Consider the following 20,387-nt stretch of genomic DNA (forward strand, 5'->3'; position numbering starts at 1 on the left):
TCGGGAAGACAATCTCTCCGAATGCGGGCGCATGTCAATCACCGGCTCTCATGTGATGGTTCTTGCCAGTGACGTGCCAACCATATGGCCTGGCATCATAGCTGGTATGTAACCCTGCCTGGTAGCGATGCCACAGTCTCAGAGCGCGCGCGCGGATAGCACACTGAAAGCACCCTGCCGCACCTATAGGAGCGTTTGCTCGCGGTCCCAGAAGATGGTCTGAACTCACGCGCTTTCCACCCCTTCAAGAGCTCCCGCTGAGGTAAGTTGGAGTGTAAACAAATCGACGAGTGACCTTCCCAATATGGAAAGTAATTAATTTAATAAATAGAGATTAATAATGCAAGGTTAATTCGTGACCGTTTTTTTGGTGGATGTTTGTGCCTCCTGTAAACGTCTGTTTTGAGTTCACTCAGCTATATGCCATTTTTGAACATTTGGATTATGGTGTAGCTCTGGTTCTTCGTTTGGCACGATGTTATGCTCCATTTGTCCTTCAACTTTTAACAGCGCGGACCTCCATTCTGTGTGTTAATTATAGGCTAGGAGTGCAATATAGTATTCCATGCTTATTTTGTTCAGAAAACAGCAATACACAAAGACAAGCTCTAGTTTACCGTCTATCTCTGCGGACAATCGAAAAAATTGCAACAATCTTCCTCCTGAATGTAATTCATTTCTATAGTCAGATAGTATAAGGCATTAATTTGATTAGTGAAACATACTAAATAAAACCTGTTTCCATGGAGAGGTGAAGAGAAAGAGAGATACATAGGGAGAGAGAGGGGAGGCAGAATTATTCTTCACCGTCAGCTAATTATTTCTGCGTCTCGTGGCTTAGAGAGAAGATTTATCGATGATTTTATCCGAGTGTTCATCTTGGAGAAAAGGAAAGGGTGGGTGGGGCGTTATTGAAAGTGAATGTACAGTAGGCTAATACGGACATTATTTATTTGTGTAGTTTTATCATCCATAATTATTCTATCAACAGCACAACCTTTTACATTCCAAATACATCGATATCTTCCCTAAATCACGCAAGCACAGGCCATGCAAGAGGAGATTATTGTTGCAACTTAAAGAAAATACAAATCTGTTTTCTGAAATGCATTTTTGATATATATTTAACGACTGCTAAAAGGATACAAGCAATTTCCATCTGTAATTGCAAACCTTTCCAACTAAAAGTGGTTTGGAATCGCTCAGTCGTGCATACTGAATTATGTGTGAAATATTTTTCTGGTAAGGTTGTCTACATGGTCTGTTAATTAAACGTTTTTTTTTGTTGTTTTTTTTAAATGAGCAAATCTCCTGAGCCTGAAATTTCCAAACGAGATTTTGCCTCTGGCACACCCTCTAGATAATTAGCACCGTATTCCTCCTGGTTGACTTTGGGTCCACACAACATCACGTAGCCCAACCACAGTTCTCCAGCCTACCAGAGATACAAGAGATTTACAGTGATTTAGGGTGACAATTATGTTACTGGTTTGAGATGGTTTAAACTGTCCATCTATCATATCTTCGCACTGGCTATTTACATTCAAAATAATAATTGATAATTGGTGATAATTGATGCCATTTTCAAAAAGGCCTGGCTCAATCAACTTCGCATTTTTGGATTATAATATTTGGATGATATTCTAATTGGCGTTTGGGTAAGATATTTACACATTAAATCGTTATTGAGTGTCATAATAACAATGTACATTATTATTCATATTATTATTATTATAATTATTTATTGGCAATCAAAATGGATCTTTGTGGATAATATTAACCCATGTTATCCTATAGGGCTCTCTGGTAGGATATAAGGTTGAGCGTGATAAGACAACAGCGGCTCTGCAGGTGTGGTAGAAGTCATCTCAATGTCACATTTGACAAAAAAATACGATAGCCTATTAATTCAAATAATTTCCGATATCCACACACAATATTTTGTTATCTTCTGACACGATGATCAACACCGAGGTAGAGACACTGTACATATCCTCTTGCAATGCTTTTTGTGGAGGTGGGTAGAGCGGTGGAATAGTGCTGGAATGTAGCCAGAAGTATGTGGGCGTCGGGGGGGAGTGAAAGTAGGGGCACGTTGCTTCACAGCGCGCCACACGGGTCTGTAATGTGGCCTCTGCTGTTGAGACCCGCTGCGCGAGGGCAAGGGGAGCACATGGACGACAGCAGGGAATTAAATAGGGGACCGGTTGGGCGATAGACCCGGGTGTTCACTGAAATGTTTCCGATGGCATGCTGTTTTAGTTCCTCCCAACACGTATCATTTCAGTCTTATTAGGCTATTCATGTCCTCTGCCTTTATCACGAAGAGATATTAATCCACATTTTAGTATTATCCCATTGTTGTTGAATGCATTTCATTACATTCTTCTTTTTACCGTTAGCCCTTTTCTGATTTGAAATGTCCTCACACAACGTCCTTTATTTCTTTCAGTGCCGCAATGTTGACTAGGCTGTTCAGTGACCCGTCGCTGCTTCCCGACATGCATAAGTATTCGGCCTGGGCAGAGGACAGCGAGAGCGAGGACTCGAAGACCAAGGAGGATGAAGATCACTGCCGCGTGGGCGATGACGACATGGATGTCCCGGACCTGAGAAGCAGCCGGGCACATTCTGAGATCGGCGGTGAAGACGAGGACGAGGACGAGGCGGATGAGGACGAAGGAGAGGACGGTGCAGAGGGGGACGGGCCCAAAAAACGGGGCCCTAAGAAGCGTAAAATGACACCTGCCCGTATAGAGCGCTCCAAGTTGCGTCGTCAGAAGGCAAACTCACGGGAGAGGACGCGCATGCACGATCTGAACTCTGCGCTCGATAATCTGCGCAAAGTCGTGCCCTGTTACTCCAAAACGCAAAAGCTCTCCAAAATCGAGACTCTCCGTTTGGCCAAGAACTATATCTGGGCCCTCTCTGAGATCCTGCGCTCCGGGAAGAAGCCTGATATTGTGTCCTACGTGCAGACGCTGTGTAAAGGATTGTCCCAACCCACGACCAACCTGGTTGCGGGTTGTCTGCAGCTCAACTCCCGAAACTTCCTAACGGAGCAGTGTCCGGAGGGGGGACGCTATCCCAGCTCCAACTCCTTCTCCATGCATCCTTACCCCTACCAGTGCTCCCGCCTCTCCAGCCCTCAGTATCAGTCTGGTTCCAACTCGCATCCCTTACGGACACAAGGGTACTGCTCAGCCTACGATTCACTGTACGGTGGCAGTGGATCTCCAGAATACAACAGCCCAGAGTATGAGGGGCCCATCTCCCCTCCCGTGTGCATCAATGGCAACTTTTCTCTGAAGCACCAGGGCACTACGTCCCCCGAGGTAGCCGAGAAAGGCTACCATTACTCTATGCATTACTCCGGCCTGGCCGGCTCTCGCCCCACTGCTGGCAACATATACGGTTCTTCAGGTGTGCGGAGCAGCATCCACTCTGAAAACGTATCGCCTTACCACGACATGCACCTGCACCACGAAAGGGCCCCCGTCCCCGTATACGATGAACTCAATGCGTTTTTCCACAACTGAAACGGCAGTAATATTGCCATGCGTGGGAGTCTTCTTGCAATCAACAATCAATTAGTTGCCCACCTTTGGCAAGGAGCGTGCACGGTCACCCCCCAGCCCCTACCCTAATACTTAGTCTTAAAGGACTATGACACCAGACACTGATCATTGCGGAAACAGCGTTTTATTTATTGTTTTTCTATGTCCTTTTATATAATTGTATTTATTTGGTTTCTATTCTGTGACGATGGGATGCTGTGAAAATGTTGCATTTGAAATGGAATGTGTACAGATTTTGACGGTGATTGACGTATGGGTTATTATTGAAATTGCTAGAAGAACAGAGTTCAAATGCAACCGCATAGTCACGTTTATAACATTGTAACAACCGATGATGCCGTAACTAATTTGGAAATAATAGCCTAATATGAAAATAGAGGATTCAATTAAGAAGCAAGCAGTGCACTTAAAAGCAAGCATGTCACAGAGATAGGAAGATATATATTTTTTAAATGTCGGCAATTGGCAACAGCTATGTCAGAACATTAAACACGTTTCACATCTATGCAAGAAATAGCCTACGCCAAACGAGTATACAAGGACCAACTATAGGCTATATCTAAAATAGTGTACATTAAATCATTCATTTAAATCTTCTCAACAATATACTTTCATTGCTTCTCAGCCCCTATTCTGACTTACCATAACACACACGGTGGGGAATTGCTTGACGTCTATTTGTGTTATTGAGGGACATGGATTCAAGTCACCATAATGACACAGAGAATACAATTGTCGATCCCTAGAATAACACCAATGGGTAAGGAAAAGCAAAGGAAAAGCAAACACTACTTGGCAGAGTAGGCCTATAAGGCTAAAGCCAACATTTTAAATGAACGATTCTAAAGAAGCAGATATGGGCTCGTGCTACCGGTTCCGGCTGGTCAAGTCCTTCTAATGTAAACGATTCGATGGTGTTTACGTTCATTAGATGAGGCTACCTTTAATGGATTTGCAAGTTTGCACTAGATTTTAGATTGCATTAAAATGCAATCGAAAATGGTTTAATGTAAGCCAATAGCCTTTGCCTTTATACATCTACTGGCCTTTATACATCTACAATCCTGTCAGTGACTGGACGGAAAATGGGACAGGCCGAAATTAAAATATGCTAAACACAATATTTCATGTCATGCCACAGGAACAAATATGGCAAGTCAAGTAACTTTCTAAATCAATCGAGCACATTGACTTGTTGAATAGGACTATTTCTAAAAGTGTAAGGGCCAGGATTTAGCACTCAATTTCGAAATAGTCGAAGTTATATCAGAAGGTCGATATATTGCACTGAAATAACATGATTATTACTATTATTGTTATTATTATTTACAAACAGTTTTATTTAATGCTTAATTTTGCGTATAATAACTAATCAATGCAAATATTTCCACTAAGGGTCCCCAGAGTCGTCAACATGTGTTGCATTTTTCATTGAAAGTGAAAGTTGAAACTTTGTATTTAAACAATGTGTGTGTGGTCAAATAAAATGATAATACATGAACTTGCATCATTTCATTTTAAACCTATATCCAAGTTCTGTAAACGTTATCTTTTCTCGTTGAATTTGACCCATTACATAGTGTAAAACAAGTATATTCTGACTAGCAGGTTAAATTATCAGCATAATAATCAACTACGTAAGGACTGTATTATATTCTTCCTATGATTATTCTCATCATTGGAAATGCTCTATGAAAAGATGACGCAGTGTGGCCTGGAAAAGAATGGGTTTACTATTTAACATCCCCATATCGTTCATGCTTTCGGTAAGTGCGTTGACCGATTACAAGAAGTAGCATCACTGACATGTGACTCTAACAGGTTCGGCCGGATATATCCAATGGTTTAATATGGCAGACATATCAATAAGTTGCTATAAATCCCATTCTTCAATTAAGCACACAAAAAGAGATGCAGAATGAGTTCGAAACCATTTTTGAAAGACTTCCACTGTGGGAGATGCTAGCATTCCTAATGATTAGGCATGGAGGAAAGAACGGGCATTATAGGATCTAATCAACAGGCCAACACCATCTTTCCAGAACACAACGAACATATTACAAAGACAAATGTGTCAACAAAGAAGCCCTGCAATGGACTCTAATGAGTTGAACAGCAGGATCTGGACAGATTGGGAAACGGCCCCCGGTTCTGCAGGCGAGCCAAAATCCCTAACAGTTACCAAAGGGCCTGTCTGAAGCTTTCGGGGATATCTAGGATGGTCAAATGATATGGGAACCGTTATAAGCCTAACAAATTCCTTTAAAGGGAGGGACTGCTATGACAACTAACTTCTAGATCAGGGGTGTGCAACTTTGATGTGGGTGAGGTCACAAAACATAGGAACTCATCATGAGGGGCCGCACACCCACATCCATACCCAGATGCAGTCAGAGCCGGTTCAAGTCTTTTGGGGGCCCTCCCCACCTTGCGAGCAATACATTTTAGCACCCGACTTTACAGCGAAGAGAAAAACTTTACGTTTTACAGTTCATTTCCTGAAATTTTACACATTTTGCCAGGGGGGGTAGAGCAAATGTTGCCATTTCAAAGCAAGTTTGCGGCAATTCTACATATTTTCCAAGACAAATCTTTGCAGTTATGCAGTCTGATGATCAATGGTGCCCATCCCGGCTCTAGATCATGCGTTTGTGTGTTTTTCGGGCTTCTTTTGCGTTTGTGCATACAAGCAGCAGCCTGCTCCCTTTGAGCGCATGCCAGAATATTCTTGGCATCAAAGGTAAACTTGACTCAAACGGACACAAGAGTCACAATGCACGGGATAGAGGCAAATGGGCGGTGTATATGTATATGATATTATTTTTGAAAGGCGGAAGAAATACAGGAGACTAAAGCCCTATTCATTGACATTAAATTATCGCAAATTGTGGCCCCAAAAAAAGCACGAAACACACGGGATTCCAAACTAGTAAAGGATACAATTTGTAATCAAAACACGGCATTGGAAAGAGGCTGAAATACTTCGGGTAGCCGAGGACCTTAATACAGCCCATGTACTCCATGTTGGAATGTTTTGGGAACATGCAAAAGAAAGTAATGTATTTGCCACAGCGCATTCATTCAACCCCACCTTTATTTATCCACACATTTCTCCATCATAACATCCATAACTTTCACACACCGAAAGAGAAAGAGAGAGAGAGATAGAGAGGGACTTTTGTGAGTGCAATGTTTACTGTTCATTTGATATTGTTAATTTCACTTTTGTTTATTATCTATTTCACTTGCTTTGACAATGTTAACATATGTTTGCCATGCCAATAAAGCCCGTTGAATTGAGAGAGAACTCTGCAAAAATATCCTCCACGTACAACGTAAAACATCAAATAATGCATGCAGAGTAGAATTAGTAGAATTAGTAATTATCAAAATCCAGAAAAGAGCCTTTAAATTCTACAACCACGTAAAAGGAAGTGATTCCCAAACCTTCCAGAACAAAGCCATCACCTACAGAGAGATGAACCTGGAGAAGAGGCCCCTAAGCAAGCTGGTCCTGGGGCTCTGTTCACAAACACAAACAGACCCCACAGAGCCCCAGGACAGCAACACAATTAGACCCAACCAAATCACGAGGAAACAAAAATATAATTATGACACTTTGGAAAGAATTAACACAAAAAACTGAGTAAACTAGACTGACCCAAACTTAAGAAAAGCTTTGACTATGTAAAGACTATTGAAAAAGGCTGCTGTAGGCATCCCTGGCTCTCAAGAGAAGACAGGCTATGTGCACACTGACCACAAAATAAGGTGTGAACTGAGCTGCTCTTCCTAACCTCCTGCCAAATGTATGGCCATATTAGAGACACATATATCGCTCAGATTACACAGACCCACAAAGAATTAGAAAACATGCCCAATTTTGATGAACTCCCATATATACAGGGTGAAATACCACATTGTGCCATCACGGCAGCAACATTTGACCTGTTGTCACGAGAAAATGGCAACCAGTCTTAAGAACAAACACCATTGTAAATACCACCCATATTTATGTTTATATATTTTCCCTTTTGTAATAACTATTTGCCGATAATGTGACATTTGAAATGTGTTTTTTTATTTTTGAACTTTTGTGAGTGTAATGTTTACTGTTAATTTGTATTGTTTATTTCACTTTTGTTTATTATTTATTTCACTTGCTTTGGCAATGTTAACATATGTTTCCCATGCCAATAAATCCCTTAAATTGAAACTGTATTCCATTGATGCAAAACTTTTTTCGTCGATTTTGGTTTGTCAGAAAATACAGTAGACTTATTGTTTCAACTGAAATTATTTGTTTTTAATGAATCTTTACACTAACCTTATTTGATTTTACACCTTAAAAAATGTATATGGTGCATTCTTATGAGCTACATTTTGGGATTTTGAGTAAAATGCACTGAATGAACGTGTCTTTGAATGTGCAAACATGCTATTCAAAATTGACTATCAACTAGTTGAATGGCCTCCCGCACTGTCTAATGCTTTTGGTATTGATGACTGCACTCAAATATTTATACGTTTCAGTTTTTAGCATAAGCACATTAACAACAGTAAAACATTCATATTCCTAAATATATATATTAATTCACACGTCTCCATCACTAGATAATAGCCAACTATCTCTCAAAATTTAATGGAGCATATAAGACATCGACTAAATTCACGGAGGGGATTACTTCCTGACTATCAACTATAATTAAAAACACATTGACATGTGCTGTAAAGTAAATATCGAAATGAGAAAATAAAATGTAATTTAAGAGACAACAGGCCTAGTCCCAAATACGATCATTGTCAGGCAGCTCGGGCGGTCTAATATTGTCGTTGCAACTCTTGAACTCTTCATGACGCTTATTCAATGCCATGATAACCTGAAGAAAAGAAAAAAAGAATGACATTCATTTGTATTATTTTTGAACACACACGTGTGATTTTGAGGCAAGCCTTCTAGACGCACAATGCAAGGGGCAGCAGTTGCCCTCGCGCGTCCCTTGTGCATGAAACGATGCCACCCGGCTTGGTTTGGAGCGCTGCCCCGGGTCCCATATGTTCCTCAAAATGTCCAGGGTGCGATTAGCTGAGAACACTCCTGCTCACAGAAGAAAGGGAGCTGGACTTGGGCCGTGGAGTGATGATGACCGGCAGCAATGTAGGCCAGCACAGCCAACAGTATAAATTGAGAACAGCCTTGTTAAAAATATAATAAATAAAACAACATATAGAGGACAAAATTCATTTTGTAGCCCCAGTTTTATCGTTATCCATTTGCAATAGAGGATAGACTAAAACTGGTGTGGCATTTGGACAGCAATCTAATTTGAAAGTTTAGCTACATTTTACACAAATAGACTAAATACAAATATAAAAACGAACATAACTACATATCGGATATTAGCCTATAAAAATACACAACTTTACTTAATCCCAAAAGCAGGCAATTTTGCACGCAGGAGATCTTCAGGTGCATGAAATGGGAATTAGTCTGATGTAGCCTAGGCTCAATCCAGTGCATTTATCTCAGTAATACTTGAGTTTGCTTATACAGTATATGTGTCTAAAATCATCTAGGCTATTTTTTAGGCTAGTCTATTCCTTTCTCTCGTTTCAAACCAAACACTGAGCACAATTCACTCGCGCGTTTCATTCTGCGATGACAGTGCGCGAGAGGACGGGAAATAAACCAAAGTCTAGGCTTCCTGGTCATTGATGCATTCCCTTACACGTGACTGTGATGTGACTAAATTGTGCCTTCACTCACTTTAGGATAATACAATTACCGGAACGATTTTGGCTATCTTGACAAACTGAATAAAACAGTTGTGTGCAGAAAGTTGAGTACTGCATAATGTATTGCATAAAAAAGGTTAAATAGCATATGATAATGCTATAGGCGTAGTCTATTCTTTAAAATGTGTTTTTAGGCAAATCAGCAAAAACCAAAGTGTGCTGGTGCGTTTATTGAGTCAGTGCAGGCGGTGGAGCAGGCTCGAGCCAGTTGGAGAGGGCATCTATCAAAATATTCCCCCGTCCGGCGTGAGGTGCGCGCTTTCCAGAGGCGGAAGTTGGCAGCCATGCAGAGCTGCGTGTGCCAAGTTCCTTAATGTTCCCCGGCACCAGCACGAGCTCTGGAGAGGACACCCGCGCGCCTCGCCGCTGCCTTGTGCCAGTTTGCCGGCCAAAGTGGCGCTGCTGGGAGGAGTCTGTATTTCTTTCCTAATTTCACGGCATCTGTTCATTATCCAGCACGTTTAAAAAGAAAGTTCTTATTCTGAGTTCAAAACACACACACACACACCGAGTAAGTGCTGAATAAATTCTCTGGTGAAAATGTCTTCATGCTGTTTTTTGATCAATAGACATAGCAGGAATTTACATTTTGGGATTGTTAACGAATGTGTTAACTGGCTAAAACTTTGCATTACAATCATTCCCTTATTTCTGCCCCAACCACGACTGATGCCGACACCCTGTACAGAGTGGCAGTAGGCTACTCTTCTGCACAATGGAGAGAGCTCCCGATCTGGGCGAGTGCCTAGGCTATCCACGAGCTCGCACAGGTGATAGGATGGTTCCCACTCGTCAATTCATATTCTTTCTAAACATTGATTTATTTTAAAAATATGTATGAAAATATTTTAGGCCAACGTAAACTGTGGTCTTACAGTAACTCCTGGTTGGTGTTTATTGTTGACCACCAGCAGCACAATCCTCAGCTCTGGGAGATTGAGGGAGTCACTGCAACAGAAATGGAATAGAGATCGTATTGAAGGCTACGAACTTCACAAACCGAACACACAGTATTCACGTGCCCTCTGCAAAGTGAGTGAATACATCTCGCTGTTTAAATTATCGTGTGTGCCCACTCTTTTCTCGCTAAACTTGGTGGAATATATCAAAGAAAAGTGTTTGTCCGACATAACAGGCAATATAGTGCGATTATCAAAATGTCACAAGTATCCTTAACTGGTGTGAATTCCAATTAACAAGTCTAAATATTAGAAAAGCTAATTAAACAGGAAACATTTAAGAACCTATTGGCCTACGTATAATACTGTGTATCAATAAAATACAAATACATAATTGTTTTATGTCATTATCATAAAAGCTACAGGAGAGGGCTTTTTTTTAGAAGAGACCATGATGCTGAAGGTAAGTAAAGGAAATCAACATCAGGTCATATCTAGTGCCATTGGAAACACACACACACACACACACACACACACACACACACACACACACACACACACACACACACACACACACACACACACACACACACACACACACACACACACACACACACACACACACACACACACACACACACACACACACACACACACACACACAGAGAGAGAGAGAGAGAGAGAGAGAGAGAAAGCTTACTTTAAATATCTTGCCTCTCACATAGTGAATACAAGCATGAACACAATCCGACACAGCAAGCCCCATGCATGCACTGCTCAGCCCCAGTGCCAGACTGTACGCCAGACAAGGAGGCAAGGCTGTCACTGGCAGGCGATTCAGTGGAAATTCCACAACATCTGTTTGTTATCGCACAATAGGGCACGGCGGTGGGGCACGGGGCGACAGGGGCAGACGAGGCAGAAGCTAAATGGAGAATCTGCTACTGTTGGACTGAATGCCAGTGGAGGAACGAGGGGGACAACAGGAAGGGTAGCATGGTGGGTGACAGACAAGGGTGGAGATTAGGAGGGGTGCCAGGTAGGTTTGGAACCTTAGGGGGGTTGCCACATAGGTTTAGAGGTTTTGGGGACAATGCAGGCAGGGGTGGAGATTGGGAAGACACCAGGGAGGGTGAGGCCTATAGGGGACAATGGCTTGGTAACTACAGTTTATTGTTTACTCTCTGCAGATGGATGCTTCCATCTGACAACTGTCAGTCATCTCTGTCGAGGGCAGTGTAGCTATGTTCTGGCTGGTCACTAGTGAGACCCTCCCTGGGATGGGCGTGGTTGAACCATGTTTAGGAGGTTAAGTAGGAGTGTGCATGGGGACACTGTTGGATCAGAGGGGGTAGCTGTGGGTTGTTGCTGGTCTGCACAGATGGCATGTGTTATAGGATTGTGTGTGAGTGTGCTCTTGCGTGCTTGTGTGTGTGTGTGTGTGTGATAGGGTTGGATGATGCCACAGTCACATGGGTAGCATTAATTGGCCTCCATATTGACCAGTTTGCAGTACTGGGGGGGCGGGCAGTCTCCCAGCTGGACCTGTCAGACAGCATCCCATCCACCTCACTGATCACCCCCCTGACGACCTCTCCACCATCTTCCTTTTCTCTTTTTCTCCATCCCTCCTGTCCTCCAGCACCTCTCCTTTCATCTCCTGTCTTCTCCTCCTCTCTTCTCCTCCCTTTCCTTTCCTCTCCTACCCTTCACCACCTGTCCTTTCCACTCCTCTCCTCCGCTCTACCATCTCAACTCTCCTCCTAGTCCTCTACCACCTCTTCACTCCTTAGTGTTCAGTTACATGTAGGTCACTAACAATAATATAAAAAACGTGTAATTAATGTTCCATGTATTACTGGACTAATACCGACGTCTCAGCTCTCTGAATACAGACAGATCGTGAAGGTTTGCTATGAGCAGTCTGAAGGCTCATCCCCAGCTAGAGGAAGCCATGCCCAGCCTTGGCAGCCGGGAGTCTCCAGGTACGTTGCAAGTCTCTCCATCGTCTCTCCTTCACTCTTATCAGCCAGGAAACATGGAGAGTTGGCACACACACCCTGGGAAAAGGGTGGGAACAACATGGGGTCGGGAAACACACACACAACCCTTCCCCTCGGCACAGACATGGGAGCCGATGCTGTCGCTAGGGATTCTGGGATGGCTGGCTGGCTTTGGGAGAGAGATGGGAGGACTACAGGAAAACAGTGCAGATGCAATAACTTAACAACAGGCCCACATGCTGTGTTACCTTCTGAGAGAGAGAAAGCGAGCGAGAGAGAGAGAGAGAGAAGAGGGGAGACATAGCTGGCAGACTGATACGAAGTCTTGTGCCAAGTAAAGTGCACATGGGAATAGGTGTGTGTGTGCTCTACATATGCATGTCAATGTATGTGTGTGCGTACGTGTGTGTGTGTGTTTCAGAGAGCGTTCATGTGAATATGGCCACCGAGTTGCGCTGTGTGTGTGAGAGTGTGTGATTGCACTAGTGCATCTGTATGTATGCTGTGTGTGCATGTGCAGGAAGGAAGGGGGGAGGAAGAGGGAGAGGATGGGGTGAGTGCACGTTTAAATTCTGTGACATCTGTTCATTACAAGTAGAGTGTGTTTATTTTTATACAGCGAGCCACAAGCAGAGAGCTCAATTGGCACCTCTGGTTAATGTAGCAGCCTGCCTCTACTGCACAGCAAATTAAATATTTAGGGGCAGACAGAAAGAATGAAGATAGAGGCAAGGACGAAGGGAAAGAACGAGAGAAATGATAAGATAATGTGACAAAAATGCACACACACAAACAGGGATAAGCATTGCATCGCGCACTCAAAGTCCCTGTTCTAATTGAATTAAGCAAGGAACAGAGTCTGACGAATCCAGAACTCACCCTAACACACTCCCATATGAGCAGTATGATGTGATGTGTCAGGACATACATTACAGTTTGTGGTGAAAACAGGCCAGGGTGAACTAAAACAGGACAAAGGACGGAAAAGACTAAACTATAGCTTGTGTTCTTGATTTGATTTCATATGATCATTCACATTCACACTCATTTACATGTGACTGATGCTCAACAGAGACAGACACTACAATGAACTGGGCCTCTACTACCTGCTTCTTCCAGCTACAGGCCTTTCCTATAGGTGGATAGGAGCTGTTTGAATTGATGTCCCCTCTGCAGACTGGGGGACTGGAGAGAGGCCTGCTTGGCATGACTGAGGCTGATGCAAGCACCAACCACACCAGACAAACAATGTGGGACATTGTGGGGAGTTGGGACATTTCTCCCTAGATTGGTCCAGAACACACCCACTGACGGTGTGTGTGTGTGTGTGCCTGTGTATGTGTACGTGCATGTACTCACGTGTATGTGTGTGTGTAATGATGGGGTACATCAATGGGGATCTCTCCCTCCACTCAGGCTCCATCTACTCTAAGGAGCCTCTGGCCCCCCCTGTCCAGTCCTACTCTCCTCCCCCCATGGGATGGCCTGCTCTGGAATGCCGCTCAAGGGGAAGAATCTCGCTGCAGGCACTCAATATGTTGCATGTGTCTGAGAGAAGGAGGAACAGAGAGAGAGAGACAACATGAGAGAGGAGGATGAAGAAGAAGAGGGGTTATGATACAGGTAGTACCCTTAAAAGGACAATAATTAGGGTTGGGACAATACCAGTATCGCGATACTGGTTAGTATTGTGGCAAGGAAACAAAACAGGAAGCAGATTTAACTTCTTTAGGAAAACAGCCATAAAGTTGGAAACAAACATGTTGTCATCCAGAGTCACATGTAGCAGCAGCATATGTGATTAGTTAAACGGGTTAGTGCAAAAAGGGTCAATGCAGACAGTTATATAGTTAACCAAATAGCTACAGTTGAAGTCAGAAGTATACATACATCCTAGCCACATACATTTAAAGTCAGTCTTTCACAATTCCTGACACTTAATCCTAGTAAAACATTCCTGTCTCAGGTCAGTTAGGATCACCACTTTATTTTACGAATGTGAAATGTCAGAATAATAGTAGAGATAATTATTTCTTTCAGCTTATTTCTTTCATCACATTCCCAGTGGGTTAGAAGTTAACATACAATCAATTAGTATTTAGTAGCATTGCATGAACATTGTTTAACTTGGGTCAAATGTTTTGGGTAGCCTTCCACAAGCTTCCCACAATAAGTTGGGTGAATTTTGGCCCATTCCTACTGAATGAGCTGGTGTAACTGAGTCAGGTTTGTAGGCCTCCTTGCCCGCACACGCTTTTTTCAGTTCTGCCCACACATTTGCTGTAGGATTGAGGTCAGGGCTTTGATATGGCCACTCCACTACCTTGACTTTGTTGTCCGCCATTTTGCCACAACTTTGGAAGCATGCTTGGGGTCATTGTCCATTTGGAAGAGCCATTTGCGACCATGCTTTAAACTTCCTGACTGATGTCTTGAGATGTTGCTTCAATATATCCACATAATTTTCCTACCTCACGATGTCATCTATTTTGTGAAGTGCACCAGTCCCTCCTGCAGCAAAGCACCCCCACAGTATGATGTTGCCACCCCTGTGCTTCACGGTTGGGATGGTGTTCTTCGGCTTGCAAGCCTCCCCCTTTTTCCTTCAAACATAACAATGGTCATTATGGCCAAACAATTCTATTTTTGTTTCATCAGACCAGGACATTTCTCCAAAAAGTACAATCTTTGTCACCATGTGCAGTTGTAAACCGTAGTCTGGATTTTTTATGGCGGTTTTGGAGCAGTGGCTTCTTCCTTGCTGAGCGGCCTTTCAGGTTATGTTGATATAGGACTCGGTTTACTGTGGATATAGATACTTTTGTACCTGTTTCCTCCAGCATCTTCACAAGGTCCTTTGCTGTTGTTCTGGGATTGAGTTGCACTTTTCGCACCAAAGTACATTTATCTCTAGGATACAGAACGCGTCTCCTTCCTGAGCGGTATGACGGCTGCGTGGTCCCATGGTGTTTATACTTGCGTACTATTGTTTGTACAGATGAATGTGGTACCTTCAGGCATTTGGAAATTTCTCCCAAGGATGAACCAGGCTTGTGGAGGTCTACATTTTGATTTTCCCATGATGTCAAGCAAAGTGGCACTGAGTTTGAAGGTATGCCTTGAAATACATCCACAGGTACACCTCCAATTGAGTCAAATGATGTCAATTAGCCTATCAGAAGCTTTTAAAGCCATTACATTTTCTGGAATTTTCCAAGCTGTTTAAAGACAGTCAAATTAGTGCATGTAAACTTCTGACCCACTGCAATTGTGATACAGTGAACTATAAGTGAAATAATCTGTCTGTAAACATATGTTGGAAAAATGACTTGTGTCATGCACAAAGTAGATGTCCTAACCGACTTGCATAAACTATAGTTCATTAACAAGAAATTTGTGGAGTGGTTGAAAAACAAGTTTTAATGACTCCAACCTAAGTGTATGTAAACTTCCGACTTCAACTGTAACTGGACTAACAATTAAGCAGTCTTATGGCTTGGGGACAGAAGCTGTTCAGGGTCCTTTTAGTTCCAGACTTGGTGCATCGGTACCACTTGCTGTGCGGTTGAAGCGAGAACAGCCTATGACTTGGGTGGCTAAAGTATTTTACCATTTTAAGGTCCTCCTCTGACACCACCTTGTATAGAGGTCCTGGATGGCAGGGAGGCGTTGTCGTGCCTTCTTCACAACTGTGTTGGTGTCTGTGGACCATGAAAATCCCTTAGTGATGTTGACACCGAGGAACTTGAAGCTCTCGACCCGTTTCACTTCAACCCCGCCGATGTGGAATGGGGCGTGTTCGGCCCTCCATTTGCTGTAGTCCACGATCAGCTAATTTGTCTTGCTGACATTGAGGGAGAAGTTGTTGTCCTGGCATCACACTGCCAGGCCACTGACCACCTTCCTATAGGCTGTCTAATCGTCACTGGTAATCAGGCTAACCACGTGGTGTCGTCAGCAAACTTAACAATGGTGTTGGAGTCGTGCGTGGCCACACGTAGGTGAACAGGGAGTACAGGAGGGTACTAAGCACGTACCATTGAGGGCTCCCCGTATTGAGGGTCTGTGTGGCGGATGTGTTGTTGCCTTCCCTCACCACCTGGGGGCTGACTGTCAAGAAGTCCAGGATCCAGTTGCAGGCAGAGGTGTTCAGCCCCAGAGCTTAGTGATGAGCTTGGAGTGCATTATGCTTTTGAATGGTGAGCTGAACAGCATTCTCACATTCAGTGCATTCGGGAAGTATTCAGACCCCTTGACATGTTCTACATTTTGCTACGTTACAGCCTTATTCTAAAATGGATTACACCCCCCCTTATCAATCTACACACAATACCCCATAATGACAAAGCAAAAACAGGTTGAGAAATGTTTGCAAATTTATTTAAAAAATAAAAAAATACAGCATTTACATAAGCTTTCAGACCCTTTACTTAGTACTTTGTTGAAGCACCTTTGGCAGCAATTACAGCCTCGAGTCTTCTTGGGTATGACGCTACAAGCTTAGCATATCTGTATTTGGGTAGTTTCTCCCATTCTTCTCCTCAGATCCTCACAAGCTTTGTGAGGTCTGATGGGGAGCGTCGCTGCACAGCTATTTTCAGGTCTGTTTGATTGGGTTCAAGTCCGGGCTCTGGCTGTGCCACTCAAGGACAATCAGATACTTGCCCCGAAGCATCTCCTGCATTGTCTTGGTTGTGTGCTTAGGGTCGTTGTCCTGTTGGAAGGTGAACCTTCACCCCAGTCTGAGGTCCTGAGCGTTCTGTAACCAGTTTTCAATAAGGATCTCTCTGTACTTTGCTCCATTCATCTTTCCCTCGATCCTGACTAGTCTCCCTGTCCCTGCCACTGATAAACATCCCCACAGCATGATGCCACCAACCACCATGCTTCACTGTAGGAATTGTGCTAGGTTTCCTCCAGACGTGACGCTTGGCATTCAGGCCAAAGAGTTAAATCTTGGTTTCATCAGACCAGATAATCTTGTTTCTTTTGGCCTGAGAGTCCTTTAGATGCCTTTTGGCAAACTCCAAGCTGGCTGTCATATGCCTTTTACTGAGGAGTGGCTTCCATCGGGCCACTCTACCATACAGGCCTGATTGGTGGAATGCTGCAGAGATGGTTGTCCTTCTGGAAGGTTCTCCCATCTCCACAGAGGAACTCTCTAGCTCTGTCAGCGTGATCATCAGGTTCTTGGTCACCTCCCTGACCAAGGCTCTTCTCCTCCTGATTGCTCAGTTTGGCCGGGCAGCCAGCTCTAGGAAGAGTCTTGCTGTTTTCAAACTTTTTCATTTAAGAATAATGTAGGCCACTGTCTTCTTGGGGACCTTCAATGCTGTAGACATTTTTGGGTACCCTTCCCCAGATCTGTGTCCCGACACAATCTTGTCTCGGAGCTCTACGGACTATTCCTTCGAACTCATGGCTTGGTTTTTGCTCTGACATGCACTGTCAACTGTGGGACCTTATATGGACAGGTGTGTGCCTTTCCAAATCATGTCCAAACAATTGAATTTACTACAGGTGGACTCCAATCAAGTTGTAGAAACATCAAGGATGAGCAATGGAAACAGGAGGCAGCTCAATTTCGTGTCTCATAGAAAAGGGTCTGCATAATGTATTTTTAATACATTTGCAAACATTTCTAAAACCTGTTTTTACTTTGATTATGGGTTATTGTGTGTTGAATGATGAGTTTGTATTTATTTAATCCATTTTAGAATAAGGCTGTAACGTAACAAAATGTGGAAAAGGGGAAGGGGTCTGAATACTTTCCAAATGCAGTGTAAGTGTTCATCTTGTCCAGGTGGGAGAGGGCATTGTGGAGTGCAATAGAGATTGCATCATCTTTGGATCTGTTGGGGCGGTATGCGAATTCTAGTGAGTCCAGGGTGTCTGGGATGATGGTGTTGATGTGAGCCCTGACCAGTCTTTCAAAGCATTTCATAGCTACAGATATGCGTGCTACGGGGTAATAGTCATTTAGACAGGTTACCTTGACATTGTTGGGCACAGGGACTGTGGTGGTTTGCTGGAAACATGTAGGTATTACAGAATGGTTCAGTGAGAGGTTGAAAATGTCAGTGAAGACACTTGCCAGCTGGTCAGCACATTCTCTGAGTGCATGTCCTGAAAATCCGCCTGGCCTTGTAAATGTTAACCTTTTTTAAGGTCTTACTCACATCGGCTATGAAGAGCGAGATCACACAGTCGTCCGGAACAGCTGGTGTTCTCATGCATGGTTCAGTGTTGCTTGCCTTGAAGCGATTATAGAAGGCATTTAGCTTGTCTGGCAGGCTCGCATCACTGGGCAGCTCGCAGCTGGGTTTCCCTTTGTAATCCGTGATAGTTTGCAAGATCTGCCACAGTGTCGGAGTCAGAGGTTGTAGTGGGATTTCTTATAAGCGTCTGGATTAGTGTCCTGCTCCTTGAAAGCGGCAGCTCTAGTCTCCAGCAGGTTTTTAAAGTACCAAAGGGTTTGGTCTGCTTCATGTTTTTATTTTTGCCATGGAAAAAATTATGCGATACTAGTATCGTCACAGCCCTAAATATAATATACATATATACTGTATATATTCCTTACCTGATCACATTACTAGATTAAAGGATTAAATGGGTTAGATTAAAAGGGTTAAGACTTCAGTGGCAAGCTCCAAGAATCCAAGGACCATCGTTCCATGTTAATGCACCTAATGTGTGTTGGGGTAATATTAAAGAAGACATTAGCATCCATCATTCACACAAGCAAGGCACCACTTAATTCCTGCTCCCTCTTGCACTCTTCTCACATCACCCACACACCTCCCACTTTCTCTCTGTAAATCAAAACAGGGCACAACTCACAACCTGGAACTTCCCTCCCCACTCTCTCCGTTAACTTTTCTCCCGTCATTGTGTCTCTACTGCCAGCCAGGACAGGAAATAGAAATGGGTTGAGAGAATGACGGGGTGTCAATCCTCGTCGCCACATCTCCCTGCAGCCCTTCTCTTCTTCAGAAGGCCAGATTAAGAGATTAGAGAGCAAGGCGAAGCGGTAAAGCTGGCTAATTCTCACCCAGACACAGAGCTAAACTAGCTAAACTACCCCGAGCCCCATGGACCCTCTCTGCAGAGCGACATCTGTGATGGGATAGAGCATGTTCCCTTTACTCTCCAGGGTAGCAGGGAACCAACAGCCTTCATCCTCAATGCATTACTATCATGGGAACTTTGGTGCCTTATTGTCAGGTTCTCTCCATTGCGTTCTCTTGCTCTTTCAGACTGGTCCTGGTTTCTTTGACCCAAGTCAGCACCATGGGCTGAAGAATTGTATTGTCCTACAGAACATTCATGTCGGAGGGATATTTGCACATACATTCAGGTTATGTGAGTGAGTGCATTTCAAGTTGTGATTCAATGTGATTTGGCCCTATGTCAGTTGAGTAGGCATACACATTGATGATGACCAAACAACCAAAACATTTCTATTTTTGCTCCTTTCCTCAATGAATAAACCAGCATAAAATAACTTTGAAGATTTTTTTTTATGCAGACCCTAATGAATCAGTTGAGTATGTGAGCTCAAAATAAAGTAAATATTGCTATAATGTTGGTATAGTATTGAATTGTCCTAATGGAGACATGCATATCAATTATGTGAGGAAGTACAGAGATGAATTTTGGCCGTTTGGGAAAGTAGAAAACAAAAGAAAACAATGAGCTACCGGCATCGTCATGGGAAATAGGATTCCCCAATAGCACATAGTAACGCACAGATATTTATCTGAACTTTTTACAATTCAGAGACCAAAAGCTTGCCACCGCCATCCATCTCAGTAAGGGAAAGGGAAACGAGAGAAAAAGAGGGAAGGGGAAAGAAAGGGAGGAAAATAACAGTGGAATAGAGAAGGCGTGATCTGGGTGCCTGCTCTCCAGTCGGCAGAGGACAATGCAAAGCTGGAAGAGTGGGAGTATGGTGCCAGGGGGGAATGGAGTGCCACATGGTGCCCCCACGAGCAGGGCCAGTCTGGAGGGGGATGAGCGGTGTGTGTGTGTGTGCACACTTGTGTTTATGAGAGACGGACAGTGTACATCTGTGTGCTTTCTGTGTTAGGTATGTATGATAATGTTGTGCA

General features: G+C 43.4%; 1 protein-coding gene across 1 annotated transcript; it reads left to right on the plus strand.

Moving 5' to 3' along the window:
- LOC112258619 (neurogenic differentiation factor 2-like) lies at positions 1 to 6,776 on the plus strand. Its single transcript, XM_024433118.2, has 2 exons — positions 1 to 262; positions 2,453 to 6,776. Exon 2 carries the CDS (start codon positions 2,460 to 2,462, stop codon positions 3,537 to 3,539), a length of 1,080 nt encoding a protein of 359 aa, XP_024288886.1. The 5' UTR covers positions 1 to 262; positions 2,453 to 2,459; the 3' UTR covers positions 3,540 to 6,776.
- The last annotated feature ends 13,611 nt before the right edge of the window (positions 6,777 to 20,387 follow it).

This window comes from Oncorhynchus tshawytscha, linkage group LG09 (assembly GCF_018296145.1).
Source record: "Oncorhynchus tshawytscha isolate Ot180627B linkage group LG09, Otsh_v2.0, whole genome shotgun sequence".
Classification (NCBI taxonomy): domain Eukaryota; kingdom Metazoa; phylum Chordata; class Actinopteri; order Salmoniformes; family Salmonidae; genus Oncorhynchus; species Oncorhynchus tshawytscha.